The 21,599-nt window shown below is 39.0% G+C and overlaps 1 protein-coding gene across 1 annotated transcript in view; it reads right to left on the bottom strand.

Annotated features, from left to right (window-relative positions):
- Positions 1-4,938: 4,938 nt before the first annotated feature.
- Positions 4,939-21,599, bottom strand: part of LOC140242532 (uncharacterized) — a 33,492-nt gene continuing 16,831 nt past the window's right edge. Inside the window, exons 6-10 of the mRNA XM_072322271.1 lie at positions 19,304-19,410; positions 13,937-14,078; positions 12,949-13,061; positions 9,595-11,792; positions 4,939-7,833 (exon numbers count right to left, since the gene is read on the bottom strand). Coding sequence (XP_072178372.1) covers positions 7,633-7,833; positions 9,595-11,792; positions 12,949-13,061; positions 13,937-14,078; positions 19,304-19,410 — 2,761 coding nt within the window. The 3' untranslated portion in view covers positions 4,939-7,632. The remainder of the gene's footprint in view (positions 7,834-9,594; positions 11,793-12,948; positions 13,062-13,936; positions 14,079-19,303; positions 19,411-21,599) is intronic.

Here is a 21,599-nt window from a genome sequence, read left to right as displayed (position 1 = left end):
AAATCTTTGAATATGATATTTTGGTGGCCCGAAATAAAAGGAAAGCATAATCCATTATGGAACTCGGTTTTTCAATCGGGCCACAAAAGGACTGCCTTTTTGGACATTATTTTTGTGGCCCAACATCAATTTTAGTGGCCCCGAGCCACCGAGTCACCGCTAATGTCAGGCCCTGCTTGAGTAGATACGCCAAAATATACCTTAAAAATGAATATCATTATGACTTATAACTCACTGAGTGGTATCGGAATGGTAAAAAGCAATATGTATGAAGTAGTGTTGTGTATAATCAAAGGTTATTAAACATATTTAATATCATGGCGCTCCTTAAAAGTATCGATAGCGCTTGAAGTATGCATAGTTTTGTTATAGTAAATTGTCAAAGCGCCACCAGACGAGAAACATATAGGTACCTTTTCTAATATCACACAACAATTCCTATTAAACGATTGCAGCAATGCCTCTAGGATTTAATTTGAAGATCAAAATATAGCATTCATTTTATGCACTTTAGAGCTCTTGATGTTCGTCTTTCATTGTCATATACTTGTTCAGAATAAGTGGCCAAATGACATCCACAAAGATTTTAAGAAAAAACACAATTTCAGTGTGGATGCAATTATAAATAATTTTATACATATATATGTATATATACATATTAATAAATTATATATATATATATATATATATATATATATATATATATATATATGTGTGTGTGTGTGTGTGTATTATGTATACATACACATATATACACATACAAGTACATATATATATCTTTAAACACTACACACACACATGTGTGTGTGCGTGTGTGTGTGTGTGTGTGTGTGTGTGTGTGTGTGTGTGTGTGTGTGTAGAGTGATATATTTCTAGGAACCCTTGGTTGACCTGTATAGAGCAAAACAGAGCAAGACGAGCAGTACACAGCAAGAATTTCATCCTTAGAAATGGCCTTTGCTGCCATATTTTATTCATATACATATAGGGAAGTGATACACAAACAGAGAAGGAGGTTCTTTCAGCTCGTATAAAGTGAACTCTCTTCTTGTTTAGTTTTTATACTTAATCAATTTTGAAAAAGTGGCAAAAAATGCTGTAAAATTCTTGAATGACAAAAAGAGAATTGAGAGTAGACATACAGGCTTTCACGTAGCATGCAAACATGCAATATTGATAATTTTTTTTTTGAAACTGCTATTTACAAAAAAAAAAAAGTGGTTCTGTATTTACAACAACAACAAAACACACATAAAAAGAAAGAGAAGTTTAAGGAAATGTTTTTCATAAAAAGGTTACAAGAGTTTGTACCATATAGAGTATTTACAATCATCTTACTGATCTCATGCACACATTTTTTTTTTTGGGGGGGGGGGTATAACATAGTAATTTTACACATAAAAATTGAGAGATGTTTACACTCTCTACCATGAATCGCAAAACTCATCAGAGCTTTCTGGCTGGAATAGGATGAAATATCTTTTCAAGACATTTCTTTTCATGTCTGATGACCTGTCAAATCTAAATTATGCTGCATCATTTGAAAACATATCACAACGGCAATCTTTAAATTGTTGAATAACCATGCAATACTGAGCGGTAAATATGACACAATGAAAAACGTAACAACAACACAAATTAGACAAACAAAATCTATGCAAAAAAAAAAAAAAAAAATGGGGGAAAAACTGAGAGAATTCACAAGACTGGCAAATATTGTATTAGTTTTCATACACCTTACTTGATGGTCTGTAAGAGATTTATGCAATCTTATGCACACCAGCATCAATAATCTTCATTACTGTCTAGTGCGCTTAAGCAAGAAAGAAAATCACACCCAAACTATTTACCTTGTGTAAACTAACATTTTAACCAACTGAAAAAAAAAACAACCTTATCAAAACAGCACAATCTTTTGTGGTCTCTGCTATGAAATAAATAAAAAGAATCATGTGCCACTGTGTACAACAGTAACAAATGATTACATCTTCAGGGGCAGATCCAGGAATTCTGCAAAGGGGAGGTGCCAAAATTAAAGGGGGCACACGCCCTCCCCCATTTTTCTTTGTACACTGTATTTCTTTTGTTTTAACAAAAAAAAAAAAAAAATAAAGAGGGGTGCGCGCCCCTCTGGATCCCCCCACTGCATCTTGCTAGGTGCAGATTTCACAATATGTTATGTTTCTCGTTTCTCTTTTGAGATTTTTTTCTTTTAATTAAATGAGGAACCACTCATTTTTCTACATTGCATCTTATTGTCATTTCTGTTTTACACTGCACTATTGTAGTACAACAGACAATATTATTTAACCACTTGAAAAGTGACATATATGATAAACTTAGCAGTCAGTCATTTGCCATACCCAGGCTTTTGTATTTAATCACCGCATGTAACATTGAAAACTCTGTCACAAAAAACCAAACCAAACAGAAACTGAACAAAAGTTGCAAATCTCATTAGCTGTCTTGGGAAATGAATGCCAACATTTTGCGATTTTGGGAGGATTGAAAACTACAGCAGCAGTGTAAAGGCTCTTGGAGGGGAATCTGTATTACTTTCATATTTGATCATAAGTAAAATGAATTTGGATCATACTCTGAGTCTATGCATGGAACAGAGAAAGAACACATAATCTAATACTCAAAAACAGTGTTGTAGGAAAAAGAGAAAACTGCTAAATCATGCATTCTCAAACTAATATCATGGACAAAGTGAGGCTCAATGCGCAAAAAAAAAAAAAAGGAAAAAGAAAAGAGAGACAGAAAAGAGTAAATCGTTCCTGTAAGTTGGTATCAACTGGTATATAAAGCATTAATGTTTAGCCAAATATTCTATTAGAAATGATAACTTGAAAAAGAGTTTCCCCCCTTTTTTTTTTCTTTTTTTTTTTTTGGCAGAGTCCTGCTGGAAGCAGGTTTCTCACTTTTCACCTGCACGTGGTGATCGTTATCCATGCATGCACATGTTTGATTTCATATGAATGGGAGACAAAGATGAGTCCATGTTTGTATTTTTTCATACCCTGTGTGCGATATATGATCTCACCAAACTTCCCTGCCATTGATGTATGGAATCAGAGCATGCTCTTTACGTTCACACCTTGTGCCACAGTGAAAGAAAAACAAAACAAAACAGACAAATACCCCCACCACTAATCTACTGTGTGTATTAACATCTATGCCAATGTTCATCAGGTCATAGACAAAAAACAAAGCAAGAACAGCAAGGACATCTAAACCCTCATCTTTCAGGAATTCTTTGGTAAATTATGCAAAGTGGTGTAAAAAAATTAAGACCAACAAACAAACAACTAACTTGAAAGCTGGCACTAAAATAAGACGTGTCACAATTCATCCAACATTTAATGGCTTTAATATGATAATGTAGCCACACTAGATGTAATAAACTTACACATTCCTTGACTATATCCCTCTTAATGGTTACCTCAAGATTGGTGGGATTCCTTTATTACATAAACTTTATGACATGAAACTGGAGTGAAAAGTTGAGGTATGCCTATCGAATGAGGTGTATTTTTTCTTGCACCTAACTTTTTTTTTTTTCATGAAACTCAGTCCTTCCAACCTTTCTGACTATGAAAAAAAGAAATTGGGATGATTTAGCTCAAAAGTATGAAAGGAAGAGCAGTTCCCACAGGAGTGTGTGGTAAAATTACCAAGAAAAATAGGAAACTCCTACTGGGAAAACAAAAAAGGTGGGTATTGTCAAAAGTCAGATTTCTTTTCCTCCAATTTCAGAATGGACGGGAGGTCTGGAAACTTGTGCATTGAGCTGCAAGTATGTGCTGCACAATGTTTCAGCATACTTTAAACCACTTTCACAAAGCTTCAGTGTAATCAAAACCTCAGAAAAAAGGCAAAAAAGTATGAAGTATTTAGGCTGTTCAAGACAAACGATGTATCATCCCATAGGAGTTGATATCTGAATGAATAAAGTTAACAATCAATACATCATTACTCATTTGTTACAACTAACTGTCTTGCAAAGTTTTCCATTTAATCTCTTTTGAGGTATGAGAGTGACATAGATGATGGGATAATGACGCCTTCTTCCTACTCAAAATTCCACATGATATTTACAAAATGTACAAAACTGTTTGAATTAGTAATAAACTGACTTATGGGAATTTTATATCCTAAGAAAACAGTGATTTCATAATGAAACTTACATGTACATTGCACTGGCCTGACTAATGAAGAGTGTTTCCAAACTGTGTTCCACCCACTCCAAGCATGGTTTAAGGAAACTGTACAGTGTATTTCAGAAATTTAAAGCACTGATCTTAAAAGTTAAATTATTTCAGTAAATTACTTTCTCCCACACAGAAAAATAGTGTTAATTCATTATCATGCTTTTAGATCACTAGTTTTAACCTGAAAAAAAAAATAGATGTATATATAAATATATATTCTGCTGGTATCATTTATTTCAGAACATTAGTTTTTCAAAATCCCAAAGGGTAATTTCACCGACACTCTGGGATATGACAAGGGTCTACTGCATTCACAGCACACTGCAAAGAAAAAAATGCACAAAGAAGCAACACAGGAAAACGACAACAACAAATATATGCTTTAAATAAGGTTTGGCACAAATAAGTGACAGTACAATAGCGACATTACAACTTCTCACTTTACACAATGTGAAGTACACATTCCATTGTTATCATCGCAACTTTTGGATTTCAGTTGTCAACTTGAACAAGGATGATAGCAACAAGCATTACAGGCATCGTCACAACTGACAAAACTTGTTGATTGGATGCGTTCAATGCATACAGGACATAAGCTAAACCTTGAGAGATCAATCTTCAGCTGGACATTCAAAATTTGCCAGGGGATCCCCCTCCCTCCCCCCCTCCCTCCTCGGCACACATGTGTTGCACAACACAACTTGCCCTGCAAAAAAAAGGCCATTAGATAATCATGGAAAAGCAAAAAGCAAAATCAAATACTTTGCCGAGCAGAAGAAAGAGGATAAAAACGTCAATTTTTTTTTTTTTTTTTTTGCATATTTGAGTTGAGATCCAAATAGAAGGATGTCATCCCATAAAGTATGATTCTCTGGCAAGGGATTCTAAAGATTCTGATGGCAAAATGACACTTCATAAATCACGAGAGAAATGAGATAACTGCAAAGACAGTCGCTCACTGCACAAGCAGCATACAACATTGTCGGTTGAAGTATTCATCATCGTATATTTAAAATTGTAGAGATATGGCAACTTCTCTTTTTGCGTGTGTGTGTGTATTTCTCCTTTTTTCTTCTGGTTTCATGCTTCATCAAGAAATGACATTCACTTTGCCGTCAGACTCCCCTAGGTTTCGCAGTGATCTCTCGTGAGTGAATTATTGAGAAAAATTGCTCCAGACATGCAAAAAACATCACAACACAGCTTCAAACCACAATACACTATAGCTTTAAAGTATGCAACACACAACACGCTGGTACAACCATGCATGTGCATTGGTCTGCTTCTCTTGTTCTTATTTGTGTGTTCTTTTGTTCAAAGCTGGCACACACACACTGTTCCAAAGTCTTGCAAGGAATCAACTGCTGAACATTACACATCCTAAACTGTTCATAGCATTGACTTCGTTTGAACCAAAGGCAAAACGAAAGTTCAATCAATCTTGCCATCAAGATTCGTTTCGAACTATGCGAACGCATACATACATGTGATTACATCTATACATTCAAAAACTTTTTTTTTTTTTGTATGCAGTTCAGGGCCCTGTTTCACAAAGGCACTGTAAAATGTTTACTATTTACAATAATTGCAGTCACCGTGGCGACAGCTTAACAAACACCAATCAACAAGCAGCACTTCAGTTGTCGCTATGGAAACCGAAGGTGCTGTGACAAGAAACAACTTTTGCAAGATAACTTCATGAAGCAGGGCCTGCAACATGCACGACGTGTATTGTCTACAGCAATGCATTCCAGTATCCTGGTTCATCTTGTTCATCAGTCTTTCCGTTCAGACCATGCAAGCCTGTTTGCTCATTAAATGAGCTCCCTGGCTTACCATTTTAATGCTTTTACTGTTACACAAGATTCATATTTCAGCCGTTTCAATAATGACAAGGTTCTAGGCTCGATAAGGAGTGAACACCTCATACTGTAAAATACAACACCATCGCATTTCTCTTCTTCTCGGACAACTTGTATGAAAATATAATGTATGAGCACAAATGTCACAATCATACGCATGCACTCAGTCAAGCTACACTGTTCCAGCTCTCTTAAATTTGATACCCTTTAGTTGTATATAAAAGAAATAACAACATGGAAGGCAAAACATAGACCCTTTCAATTTTCAAACGACAATTTATGTAATAACTTGACCAGTCATCACATCCAGCTGACTCTGATGAAGACTTCTAGAAATAGGGGAAAAAGTTGCAATTATGAATAAAATTTGCAACAAATACAACAGGACAGAATTCAGCTTTGGTTTAATATGTCTAAATGCTGCTCTGCTGACAATATCAAAGGCAAGTTAAAATGTGTGGTTAGTTTTCATTCACTGGGCCCTAGAGATAATCCTTTCACACTATAACCTATAGTGGAAGAGCAGCAACTGTCATTTAACCAAGAATTTACAGGAATTAACAAAGGGATGTACATATCTTTTAAAAAAAGAGCCATCATTATGCACATTGTGGTAAAGTGTTCTCATGTGAAATAGCGAAAAGAACACCGGGACCGAACAGAAATGATCAATTTCATGACCCAGTCTTTCATGGTGTAAATGCAATTCAGTAATTCCTTTACACCTTTTAAAATTAAAAAAATATGAAAAAAGAATGATATTACTGAAAGATTTATCTTTACTAAGCTTGTCAAGGTTCGAGATTGATCAGGTCAAATCGAGGGCAATATACTGAGGATTTCAGAAGTATATATCAGCCACTTTGTTCTACATGTAGACAGCATGGATGCCACAGGACACTGTATACATCTCAGAGACCGCAAAAATATCCTCTCTGACCACTGTCGACAATTCACACTCTGGAGGTGAAAGCATTCCGAAGACGGGCCAAGAATCATTTTTTTGAAGAGTCCACATCGCATCAGGAAGGATCACCACATATTCAAGATACACGGAAAAGTTGTGATTTACATGATACATACGATTAATGCGTGGAACATGCTCCAACACATCAAACATGTCTGCTGCACATGCAAACTGTAATCAGAAACTGCATACAAAACTGCCACTTGGCGGGGACGTCTGATGCCTTTGTTTTTCTTGCTTGTTTGCGTCATTTGACAGTGTGAATGAAGACAGGGTTGTAAAAGGGTGGAGACAAAAGTGAAGTATGGATACTTTTGATTTTGTTCTTTTTGATTCATCCATACATGCAATTCTTGATCCAGCGAGGCAAGCGGGGACATGGCTCTGTGGCAAACAATACTTCCAGTTCGTCACCAAGCACAGACCACTGGCAATTTGCGCAGCACTCAAAGGGTTAAAAGCGGAAGAGGACGATCCTCCCTCCAAGTGGCGGGGATGGCGGTGTGACATGAGGTATGTGAGGGGTCAGAGGGCAAAAGGTCAGGGCTAAAGGTCGGGGCCATTCTCCCATTTATCTCTCTCCCTCTCCTTAGGCGTTGGAAGAGTGCGTCAGGGCAACTTGGAAGCCATTTTCGAGGAGGGACCCACCCCCCGCCACCACGCCCTTCATCTGCGGTGCCCCGCATGGCATCATCGCAGACAGGAACTCAGACGACAGGCTGGAGTCAACCAGGTCCATCAAATTCAGGGCAGTGTTCTGTGGTTGAGGGCTGCCACCAAAGGGAACCTCCTGTGATGGAAAATATGAGAAGAGAAGGTAGGGATGGGGAAGTTGGAAAATCATGGTTGGCAATTGCTTCAATTGCTGCAAAACTTTCCACATCTTGACCTCCATACAGTGGACTCCCATTATAACGGAAGTCCATGGGACCAGCAGTTTTCTTTCGTTGTATCAAAATTTCATTATAACCGAACAAATAAACAATAAGAATACATACTGGATAATGTTGCGGCCTGAATTTTCGGAATTTCGTTATAACCATGTTCATTATAACAGGAGTGCACTGTATTTTGTTCTATACATTAAGTTATCACAGAAGTTGTTCAGGGATACCAAAGAAATGCTGACTGTCAGCGAAAGTGGATTATAACACCTCTGGCAGATCATGGAATGTTCTTCACACATCAGTCACAGTGTGGTTCTCATCTGAAAGTATCACTTTAATCCTTATCCACTAAAGTTCAAGTTCACCTCAAGTTTGAAGTAGTTTACTGGAAGAGTGTAAATGCAAACTACACAGTATGGTAGAAGCCTCATCATAATCAGATGCACATAAGAAATTGTGACCCGCCACAACAAAAGGATCCTAAAGTTGCCAACGGCTGAGCTGAGAAAAATCGAGTTTGAAGTCAGACCATCAAAATCGGTCAAAATGATTTGATTTCTGTGTTTGGTATAATTTTATAGTCTAATGTATTGTCTATCATCCTGCCAAAATTTTGAAGCTAAATGATCAAAGGAAAGGCATTAAGAAATTAGCACTTTTCTGGGCCATGATTTTCCTACTTTCAATGGAACAGAAATGTGTCCGAAGATTTAGATTTAGTGCCGCACATAGACTCCGCCCCTAGCAACGAGGGAGTGATCTTACTGGTCAGTGCATGGCATCCTTGTTACTGATTAGTTGTGCATAGACCGCTGGGCTAAAGCTTAAATGAACATTGCAGAGGTTGCTAGGAGCATACCTTCCATTGTCAAGAGGTGAAAAATGTCTTGCTTCCCCTTGATCATGATAGCGTCAGAAGGAAAACTTTGAAGGCGGTTTTCTCGAAACACTGATTTTTCTGAACCATTGACATGTGCTAATAAAATAATCTATATCTCTTTTATGAGTCGTGTTATATATGAAATTAAAGAAGAGTAAGGGAATAATGTCATGTCATTTTTTAAAAATCCTCCTCCCTCAAATTTCGGATCCTTTTGCTGTAGCGGGTCACAATCATGGACTTTCATATGTCCTCATAAAACATCCATGTTAGTTAATAACGCATACTACATACAATGAGATGAAGTCATCTGATGATGCCATCATCTCACAAGCCTACAACTGCCTTGGGCATCAAATCTTCAATTGAGTTCCTCTTTAAAAAATTGTTTTGAAGAGGATCATAGGTTCTGATTTTAAGTTGTGGCTGTTCACGCATCGCACTTGCTTTATCATTGGCCGTAAACAAGATGCTTGTAATAATTTTGTGAACAATGAGGAGGAAACCTGCAAGGTGAAAGATTGTCATCCCATGTACCAAGTGGCTTGAGTGGTTATGACTTAATATCAAACTGATAGTTGAAAACATGTGGCAGTTGAAAATCTCATATTTTATTTAGCTTTGTATCAGAAAGTAAGCCTGCAGAAAGCAATATCATATTCTTACACTCCAAGACACAATTATCAATTCCTTCACATGAATTTCATAAATCTATCTGGAAACCAAAGAAACCTAGAAGAGCTTTAGACAGAGCCCAACTGGTGTGTGCATGATGAAAACATACCTGATGTAGCGCCGGCAAAAGTCCTCCAACACCATTGGGCATCCCTTTCTGGTTGCTGTGGTAACCTCTCCTCTCCATCATCATTTTCTGGTGGTGTGCGTGCATCATCTTTGGTGGCAGGGGTTGCTGCTGTTGCTGATGGGGAGTGGCACATTGGACTAGTCCTGCTGTCATCAAGGGCAGGCTGTTGGTCTGGAAGCCAAATGCCTCTTCCTGTTGTGACTCTGGTGGCTGTGTTTGCTGAGGCTGATGGTTTGGCTGTTGCTGCAACTGCTGCTGCTTACTCCTGTGGAGCGCCTGCTCTGTGGTCATTGGGGGTAGGCTGGTTTGGAAGTTAAACATCTCTTGTTGTTGTTGCTGCAGCTGCTGCTGTTGTTGCTGTTGTAGTTGTTGCAGATGGTTCTGCTGCAGCTGCTGCTTTGGATGTAGCTGTTGCTGTTGCAATTGTTGCATCCTCAGCTGCTGTTGTTGCTGTTGCAACTGCTGCATCTTAAGCTGCTGTTGTTGCTGCTGCAATTGTTGCATCTTCAGCTGCTGCTGTTGGTGCTGCGGAATGGGGAGACCTGTGGCTGTGGACTGGCTGGCAAAGTGATTGTGCTGTGAAGAGTTGTGACTCTTTGGCAAGGTTTGAGGCTGCACTGCTGACTGGTGCACAATGGAAGGGTAACCATGAGAGTTCTGTGTAGTGGCCATGCTGTTTTGGAGGCCAGGAGTCTGCACAGTGCCCTGCTGAGAGTAGCTACCCTGATCAGGATCTACCTGGTTGTGCTGCCAGTGGTTCTGATGGGCTTGCTTTGAGGGCGCTCTGTTTGGCAAGTGGTTGCTTTGTGGGCCTTGGGGCATGGCGTCAGTCTGGAAGGCCTGGGACCGCTGCACAGGCTGTGAGGGGTGTGAGTTCATAGAGGACTGTCCAGGAGGAGGATAGCATACCCCTGGGGGAGCTGTTGTAACTGGGACAGGGTTCCTCCACTCTACTGTGTTGGGGTGTGTCATAGATGTCACAGGGGAAGAGATTACATGTTCCTCTTGCTTGCAGGATGTGGAGGGATTGGGGTTGCTCAGCAGTGACCGCAGAACATTGCAAGAGCCCTCCTCGGGCCTTTGGTGAAGGGTGCGGGGTGGCTGATATTGCATAGCGTTAGTCTCAAGCTTTGGTCCAATTTGTTCAGGCATTGATCTGAATGGCTCCTGTGGGAAGGTCTGCCCACCATCCTGCAACTTGTTTGTGATGAGGCTCTCATCACCGCACATCAGGAGTGCCTCCTTAATGCCAGCCTGCTGCGCAGGGTCCAATGAAGACAGTGAGAGGGCCTCATCAAATGTGGGGATGTCATCCCCATTCTCAAAGGGGAGGTTCCCCATGCCACTGTCCACACTGCCTGTGCTCAATACAGGGCTCCGCTTCTTGGTGCTCTGCTGGATCTTCGGCACCTCCTGGCTTGCCTGGCAGGGGCTCACCACAGCTACTCTCCTGGAGGGGGTATTCCATCCCTTCTGGCCCGGTGGCAGAGATGTGATTCCACTGTCCCCGCTGGAGACAGATCGGGGCGAGCAGGTGTTGGTATCACTGCCGTTCAATGGAAACGAGTGTGACGGAGATGACTGGAAGTGACCATTTGGCATTACTCCACTGTCCACATTGGCTGAGGGACAACCATTCCAGCTTTGGCCTACATTGATGTTCCCATTATCAAAGCCCTTTGAGAGTTCCATCTGTTCGGATGCAACGGAAGGTGATGGCATCGAGCCATCTGGACTGAAGTGTCCACTGAATCCATTACTTGCCCACTTCCCTTCTCCATTCATGCCCTGCCACTGGCTATCTCCAAACATCCCGCTCATGTCACTGTCCCCATTCATCTCCGAACCTGCTCCATCGCACGCGTAGCTTGGCGGAGAATACGAAGGGGATGACTTGAACTGTGAACGCTGCAGTCCCTGGTCGAACGACGGCATCACTCCTCTGTCTGGGCGAGGCGAGAACATGCCATTCTGCGGGCAGGCGAATGGAGGAGGACCGCCGCCGTCCCCGAAAGGCATGGGCCCGCCAAAGGGTGGCATTCCTCCAGGAGGGGGGAAGTCAGCCATTCCTGGAGGCAGGCTACCCATCCCAGGGGGCATGCCACCCATGGCTATGCCGGGTGGAGGACCGGCTCCAAGGCTTGGCATTTCTCCCCGCTGCAAGGCCTGAAGGATGACTGTAAACAGAGAAAAAGCACAAAGAGAGACTGGTTTAAAGAACCTATCAATTTCAACCTTGGAAGGGAACTGGTGAATTCATCACTTGATTTAACCCATGAAGCCCTGGAATAATATTGCTGCAGAAAATATTATCTTGTCAGTAAATTAGCACTTTTAAAATGAGTTTCACTGCATGTCTTGAACACATCAACACAAATATTTGATTGAACTCTTAATCATATAGATTCAGTAACTCATGCTCAAAGTCTGACAGAAATTTACAAAAGTTTGACAATTTGAGAGCTGCCAGTAGGCTCAGATATGTCTAGATTAACTTTGAATAGAAAAGTTTCAGTTCAATAAAGGTTTCACATATTTGCCTTGTAAAGTTCCTGAGATGCAAAGAAAGAGGAAGGAAATATGTGGATTTCAAATCCTGACATGACTTATTTCTCTAGAACTACCAGCTTTAAATAATCTACAACTTGAAGTCCTCAAGTCTCCTCAAGTTTTGTACAGTACCGATAAGGCTTCCATGGACCACAGATTACTCTGTTTAACATTGGGAGCAGTGATTAAGAAAAATGTTTGAGTTATCACATTTGATGCATATGTATAGTTCAGTTCTATCACAAAGCATCCTACCATACATAATTTTGCAATAAGGCCACAAATAGGAGCTATCACTAATTTTCTCAATATACCATAACTGTAGACAGTTTACTCTTGAAACAGTTTTAATTAAATTATCATTCACATTTTGTACTTATGAAGCACTAAAGCTGGGGTTTTTTCCAGCTGCAAATGGTAAACAGCGGCTTTAAATGCTAAGCAGGTCAAGACATTCTGGCTAGAATTCACATAGGGTATTTCAAATCAAAGCCAAAGTTTAGATTTACTCCACTGACTAAACAAAGTGCAAACAGGCACACCTTATGCATGCATATGTTGGCATGTGTTCATTCTTGGATATATGATGGGATATGTGGTATTTTACATGTACTTGTGTACTAGTTATACTTTACATATTTATTTGTTCAGTTATAACGCAATTTCGATATAATAAAAGAAACTGCCGGTCCCAAGGACTTCGTTATAACAGGAGTCCACTGTAGTAGGATTACATGAAAGTTCTTAGCCACAAGGTCAGGGGTCAAATGTGTGAAGCCTTACATGGAGGAATCGGCGGGTACGGTGGGTTACAGTCGTAGAGCTCTGCTTTGCCCTGGAAGGGGAACTTGAAAGGCCGTCTGCGGTTTGCAAGATGCTGCTCTCCTTCCTCGTCACTAGATTGAAAAATCAAAATCAGAGCAGTCGACTCACCATCAGACAAAAATCTTTTGTGTTATTGCTTGAAACAGTCCATCATTGTAATAACTGATTCACAAATAGATATTCAGAGTTCATACTAAAGTTTTGTTTGTTCATTTTTCACATTCAACTGACATTTCTTTCCAACAAATAAATTGTAAGTTAATTGCTACAAGTTACGAAAGTAAGTATGTGAAAACTTCAACATTAACCCATTGAGGACGAGTCCTGAGTATACTCGGACAGGTGTCTATGGGAAATGCGTGTTGTAGCAAAATCAGTCCATCCTCAACGGGTTAATGTGAGAGCTGGGTCCATACTGTCTGGGTACGGAGAGTCTATGGTGGGATATAATCCCCACAAAGGAAAAAGAATACCAGAATCGGAAAAGAAATGCACTTGATTTTGGAGGATTGTGTCTAGTCTTTAGATATGCTAAATTCACGGACAAAGAAATGTTTGTGTACATGTATTTTCCTGATCTTTACATTGTACTCCATCTGTCAGTGAGCCATCAAGAGTTATGGAATCTATCAATCCATCTATTATTGAGTTATTCAATCAACAGCAAACATAGCAGATTGTATTCATATTTATCAACTGATAACACACCTTTTACATGGACTATTGTATTGTGGCATAATATGTTAAAGCAATTTCAGCTACATGATCAATCCATTTTTAATTTTTACTCATTCGGTATTAATTCATTCTGGTACTGTTCTCTTGGTCTTTTTTAATTCAACCTTAAATCTGTACGATGATTATCACGTTCTTTTTTCTTTTCTTTTTTTTTTTTTAAATTTAAACTCAATTCTGTAGGATGATTACTCCATTGTTTGTTTCATACCTCATAGGTCTGTGAGTTGACATGAGATACTCCGGCTTGCCGTTCTTGTAGATGACCTTTCCTTTTGCCTGCACCCACAACCACTTCATCACCTTGGTCATCAACCGGAAGTAGATAAACCCTGTTTCTCCTTTACGAATCACTGCGGAGGTAAGCAGAAAAAAAAAAAGGAAGATTCACTACACAACCAAAGAACACTACCTTACTGCTTTGTCCTCCATGGACTACCACTTCCATCATCATCATCATCATCATCATCATCATCATCATCATCATCATCATCATCATCATCCATTTTCAATTCCGGTTTGTCCCTGATAGTGGGAATGACCGGATTTACCTCACTCTCGCAGCAACCACTCTCACATTTTCTCCAAGTCAAAATTTCCTACACAGTGTACACGTGAAGGTTGCAAATGGTAGTGGCAAGGATAAGAAAATCTGCATTTAGATCACATGTCATCAGAAATATAAGAGTTCTTGAGATGAAGTTATATGAATATGTTGATTTTTGTAATTTTACAGGTTGAATGAATCTGCTTAAACGTAAAAGGGTCATTTGTACCACCTCAAGTTTGGAAATGGTTAAAAATTTGAACCCCTCAAACCCTGCACTTTCTCCTGTTGGAGGTTTTGCATATACTGGGTAAGGGGGGGGGGGGGGGGGAGGCAATTGAGGAGAATCTACATGTTTGTTTTGCAGGGTAATGAATATGCATAAATGCTTTGGCTGGTGAATGGAACCTTGGCACTAGCATCAGTGATCATTACGTGAACATTGTATAAGGACACGTTTGTGTTGGATAAATCTTATTTGGGCAGGATTCAGAGATAAAGTGTAAACTGTGAAACCTTTGCCAGGAAAAACAAAACGATCACAATTACAAAAGCAAACACATGGTGAGGGTGTCTGAACAGGTTCTCCTGTCGCCAGCGTTCTTCGTTGCGGGCAGAGGGTTGTCGCATTCGCAGGACAGCGTGTTATTTCCATCGCCGCATATCGATCAGCTCACACGCATACCGTGCAAAGGCAAGAAATTCCTGTCCACTGACTGTGGTATGAGGTTCTATTTGTGGCTTCTCGGCTTCCGCATGACACACGCAAAAAAAAAAAAAAAAGAGAAAAAAAAAACATTGCCACATTCTCCATTATTTTGCAAATGAGAAATCTGACGGGTATATGCCAAAAGAAAAGATGAATCATTCTTGACAGGCTTTGCTCTAGTTAATCAAAGGCAAGGGGGCTTGCTCTGAGGGTGAGAGGCAGACTTGCTGCAGCCAAGAAAGTTGCAGATACAATCCTGCAACAATTTGTTCAATTCAGTTTGTTTACCAGGTGATAATGGCATGAACTCACTTTAGATTGAAACCCACTGGGGTTTGAAAATGACAACAAATGTGTTAATGGAAACTTTGCATTCTTTTGCTCTACTGTCTTGCCTTTGTATGAATATATATCACACAAAGTGTAAGTTGATAGTAGCACTGGACTGGCCTATTCATTCCGGTTAGCCTCTTCAAAGTTTAGTAATACTCTTTCACAGTTCCCTGTTATTATCATTATCCCCAACATTAACAGTTACCCGCATACACAACTTGACTGAGATGGAATAGGGAATTTCAACATCTTTCAAAAGGATGTACACACAAGTAAGGACTTGAACTAAGAACCTCTTATTTGAAAGCTACTCCTTACCCACTACACTACAGCACTCCCCTTGCTCGACACCCCTGGGGTGTCAAAAATTAACATTAATGTCAACTCTCAAAGACAAGCCAATAAAGCCCTTAATATACCATTTTGCAAACAAAATGAGAAGTTGGGTAGCACGTTCTTGTCTTTTCTCTCTTGTTTGTTAAAGGACAAGTTCACCTTCATAAACATAAGGATTGAGAGAATGTAGCAATATTAGGAGAATACATCAGTGAAAGTTTTAGGAAAAATCAGACAATCCGTTCAAAAATTATGAATTTTTGAAGTTTTTGTGCAGTCACCGCTTGATGAGAAGACTACTGCAGCGTATGACGTCACATGAGTACAACAATATAAGGAAAATACACTGTATAAAGAGAATTTCACAAAATTTCAGCTATTGAAAAAAGCACACATTCCCTTGACTCCTTACGGACATATGTTATGGGTAATATTATTCCCCCTGCCTTTAGAAAGAGGCAAGTCAAGTGCTCTTTTATTATGCGAAAAAAGTGAAAATATGTTGAATTTTCTTTGCATTTTCTTTATACTGTTGTACACATATTACATCACAAGCTGTAGTAGTCTCCTCATCCAGCAGCTCCAACACACAAATTTTAAAAATTCATAACTTTTGCATAGATTGTCTAATTTTCCTCAAACTTTCACTGATGTGTTCTACGATGTGTTCTACTAATATTGCTGCATTCTCTCAATCCTTATGTTTATGAAGGTGAACTTGTCCTTTAACATCTTGTTGTGAGACTTTAGGATGTGAGAGAGACAGAAAAACACCTGGGTATAAATGCCCTACAAGAGGCAAAGAGGGAGTATTCGCTAAAGATTACCTTAAAGCGGATACGTTTAAAAATAACTCGTCTGAGACCACACCCCACAAGTGATTGCAAATTTCCCCTTCACTGGTAATCTGTGGTCCGACTTTTGTATAAATACATATTAACACAAAGAACATGTGTGGTGGTAATGGATTAACTAAAATCTGTGCATTCCCAAATCAAATCACTGACAACTTACAGTCCCACATATCTACATCAATGTTTGCAATTTTCTGAGCATCTCTGAATACTAGTCAACCACACTATGATCATGAAGACATCTAAATTGTGAGTAGTGCATAATTAGTCAGTCAGAGTTCAAGGTGTATTCAGAATTGAAACAAATACAATGAAAAGAATTTGAAAATAAAAACATTATGTGAAGTTGAATTTATCATCACATTTAGAGGCGCTTTGTGCTTGTATGAACGTACTCCAAAGTGTGGATACTTTCCAAGAGCTGGCGGAATTTTTCAGTCTTTTATCAATCAAGAACTGCATTTTAAATTTTATGCTGAAGGAGGGTTTGGGTGAGAATTGATAGGAGTGTGGCATTGTATCTCTTATACAACAACTATTAAAGAACCAGAGTTTCAATTCTACAGGCACTGTTTCCATCATGTTCCAATCTAAAATCTGAATTTTATGGTCTTATACATGTATGTTTGCAGTGTCTACTATCACTTTTATCAATTATTATCAATTATATTGTAAAGTATTTTACGAAGCTCTGAAAAATATTAACTGTCTTTAAACATGGACACTCTTCTCTGATCTCTATGCTCTAGGACTGCTGAATCCTGTCAGTTTTTTCCTGCTTCACACTCAAAGTCACATTCAGCATTGGTATCAATGTATGACAAACACTTCGTTCTACTTACGTAAATCATTTTTTTTTTTTTTTTGGGGGGGGGGGGGGGAGAGGTTGTTATTGGTCTTGTGGCTTTCATGGACAAAGTTATGTGACAAGGGCAAAGTTTGTTCATGCCTATTTATTTTGATTTCTGCATTTTCCTTTCCTGGCACCATTTCAGATCTTTACCTACAAGTGTATAAGGTATTTTGGCAGCATAGACAGACAGACAGATAAATAATGTAATACGAGGAATGTTTGAATGCATTTTAAGTTTGCAAATTTCGCAAGAGCCAAGATTTGCAAAACTAAAATCTACGCAAAAGTTCTTGCCTACACTATACACACTGAATGCCAGTGGCAATTGATGAAAATTTTATGCTGCAAAAGAGGCCGCTGACACCAATTTGCGAACATTTCATGCCGTGAATATATCTTGCTTTACAGCAGATGGATATACAGCTACATACTGTACATATACACATACATACATACTTATACATACTTTTTTTCTCTCTTACAGCAGTACCCTTTGATGGAACATTGATTGAAGAAGGATATTCATGGGGGGGGGGGGAATTTTGGTCCCTTCTGAAAGGGTGGGGGTCAAAAAGGAAAGTGTGGCTACCATTGGGGTTTTGTGCAGGGACCGAAAGGAAGGAAGGAAGGCACTCGGGGGGTGCATATCAAGGGGAGGAGGGAGGTAAGAGGTGGCCCCTGTAATGAGCCAAGGATGACTGGAGGGAGTGAGTCAGAGGAAGATGGAAGGCCGCGTGTCGCCTCCAATCGGGAGCAGACGGCCGACGTTTGACGGACACATGCGGGTATGATCAGCGGGAGGAACCGAGCGGGGGGAACTGCGCGAGGGGGAAAGCGATGGAGCAGATGGGGCTGCACGCTTTTCGAGTCTCTTCTTGCAAACTATTAAAAATCAACTCTTTTCGGTTATCGCATTCTAGATTGCTATCGTGGAGAGAACATTTTCGTTTTCGTCCCTTCCTGTTTTTCTTTTCTCTCTTGAAATTGTTGTTGACAGGTTACCATTAATTCGTCATCATGTTATCTTGATCTTGATAAAGTTGTGACTCCCCACAAGTAGAGAAATGACAAATATGGTGGTCTCCATGAAAAAATATGGAAATTGAGGTTTGTTTCATGAAAGAAAAAAAAGTTTGATTGAACTGCTTCTTGTTCAAATTTCAGAGTTGAACAATATTTTGATTCAGAGATATAAAACATTTAATTTGTTTCAGGAGTATGTTGCTTATGTGTTAGAGTTGACCTACCATGCCTAAATCCCTCCCTTTTCCCATATGCTTGACTTCACCTAAACCTTACAGCACACTTGCTCATAAAAACTATTTGATGCCATTGGGTAGCTCTCATATCACTGCTGTGGTTATCTTTTTCTTCTTTCTTTTTGGGTCAAAGTGGGCCAAAGTATAAATCACTGGAAAGGTCAGAGTGCTGATTATTATTATTATTATTATTATTATTATTATTATCATTATTATTATTATTATCATTATTATTATTATTATTATTACTACTACTACTATTATTATTATTACTATTATTATTATTATTATTATTATTAACTATTATTAACTATTATGATATTATTACTGTTATTATTATTATTATTATATTATCATCATCATTATTATCATTATTATTGTCATTATTATTATTATTATTACTACTACTGCTACTACTGCTGCTGCTACTACTATTATCATCATTATCATTATCATTAGTAGGTAGTAGTAGTAGTAGTAGTAGCAGCAGTGGTATTACCTGGGCAAAAGAGATAGAAAAGTTTGTGATACACTTTCATATTTCTCATATATGCAGTTTGCAAAAAAAGGAGAGAGACTTCTCTATCTATAAAATTCGTGATAATGACTGACCCCCCAAAAACCCAACAACAACAACAACAAATTACAGGAGCAGGAAGTCTAAACCAATCTGGAATGTCATCTTACAGGAGCTGTGCATCTCGGAGCAGTAGATGATGTCCTCATAGTGGATGTACTGGTAACCAGGCAACGAGCTGAACTCGTTATCAGTGTAGCCAAGGACTTCGCTTCCCCTGTGGAATGAGGGATGGGAGAAGAACAATGAGAGAGAGAATGTGAGAAGAAATATATATATTATACAAATAATGAATGGTCACGAGTGTGATGGTACAAGATTTTGCACGAGGTGAAAGATAGAGGTACTCTATTCAACGAGGCAATGCCGAGTTGAATATAGTGTGCCTCATCTTTCACCGAGTGTTCCATTGCACGAGTAAAGACCATACACTATTTGTTTTATACAACACCTCGAACGTCAACAGATTTGGTACTCACAGATTCTTGAATTTAGCACAGAAATGGCAACCAACGAATGAGTAGCCTCACAGTCGCAGTCACCATGTATGTACATGTGTACGCACGTACGTATGCGAAACGAAGTTGTTTACAAAAATGAGTGACAAAAGTACGCGCTTGTAAGCGCGCTTGTAATTATTGAGTGCGCACGGCACATGTTTGTTTATTGTGACATCAGAGCGCGTGCAATGGAACATTTTGGTCAAACCAAAATTGCACGCTGAGACAGCCAGAGCGTGCAATGGAACCTTTCACTAAATGTCATGTGATGGGCAATCGACCAATCAGATAGCTACATTCTAAATAGGTGTTGTATAAAAAAAAAAAAAGCCCAGAGATATAAGGCAGAGAAATGAAAAGAAGAGAAAAAGAAAAAAAACACCCCCCACAAAAAAAGAGAGATTAGAGAGATAAAAAAAAGGGAGAAAGATGACGACATAGGCACGAGTGAGTATATGACAACAGCAATGTACATGTGTACGATATATTTGTCTCTCCATTGATGTCTTTTTTTCTTTTCTTTTTTTAGCTCATTTGATGTCATCCTCATGAATTCATCGGCATTCAAATGGTCACAGTATCAACACATTTGTCCAAATAGTAAAAAATGACTCCAAAAGCAGTGGTGTGTCATTGATGTGACTTGCCATTACAAACCCCTGAAAACAACCAAGTATAAGACTGTTTTTTTTTGGGGGGGGGGTGGAAGGCATGCTGTTGCTATGCTTTGAATGCTTTTCAAAACTTAAAAGCTAATTTTCTCAAAACTTTGCCAATCTGCTGGCTGGCTTCCATACCATTTCTTCTGTAAATTCTTCAAAATACAGTGGGTCACAATATAGTATGCCTTTGAGAAGCACAGAGTCTGGAAAATTTGAATACTAAAATCAGGAAATTAATGTTTGGCAACATTGTACAAGCTGCTGAAGAGGCAGGTGACATATATTACAGCATCTTTATGAAGTAAGTAACCATCAAATGCTGCATCTCTTATAAGATTTGACACTGCTCCTATCTCATGCAAGTAAACTGTGTGTACAGCATCTTCATCCCTTGAGAAGTATGCAACACTGACTGACTATTGTTACATTCACACGCAGTAGCCAAACTTACGGAGTGAAACTATGAGTGCGGATCCCCCGCTGCTCATGGATAGAGAGTAAACCCTGAGATGTCTTCTGGTTTTAATCATCAACTAAACTTTAAAATTTTCAAGTGCATCCACATGATGATAAACTACAAGGTAATTATCACTGAGAGTTAAGTTTTTGATCTAAACTTACAGTTTAGGAACAGCATGTGAATGTAATTATCATGGCTACATAAGGCATGGACAAAGCTTAGTATCATATCAAGTTTCCAAGTACTCAAGGGAGGACAACAATATTGGATGATTTAGTCAAATCAATGATTCTTGCATTGACTTACGTTATTGCAGCTGATTGACAAATTGCCCTTCATCGACCTAGTCAATCAGTTACAATGCAAAAATCCTTAATTTGAATAAACTACGTAGTACTCTAAACGCAGAAACTTTTGCCGTACATTAGTCTGCACATACATATGCATTTCACAATAATTTTTTATCTGCACATTTTGAATTGGTTGACAATTGCAAAGCGCAAATTCAAGAACCCATGAATATGTCTTTGAGCCACTCGGCGCGAAAAAGTACTTGTGTGAAAATATTGATGTTTACAGTAGCCGCTGCTATGAGGGATCAGAGCTGTCACTGGCTATTGAGTGGTAGTTTGGAAGTCTAGTGATATGTCAAGCAATCAGGAAGCTGATGGTTCGAATCCCAACCAAGTATGTATGCCCATGGTTTTTTATTGTGGTTGCTTTTCAAACACTGAATAATTGGTGTATATTTTTGTTAATTAAGAGCAATTTGTCATTCAGTTGC

The sequence above is a fragment of the Diadema setosum genome, chromosome 19 (assembly GCF_964275005.1).
Source record: "Diadema setosum chromosome 19, eeDiaSeto1, whole genome shotgun sequence".
Lineage (NCBI taxonomy): Eukaryota > Metazoa > Echinodermata > Echinoidea > Diadematoida > Diadematidae > Diadema > Diadema setosum.
The sequence above is the reverse complement of the archived record's forward strand: the minus strand, read 5'-3'. Positions and strand labels throughout refer to the sequence as shown.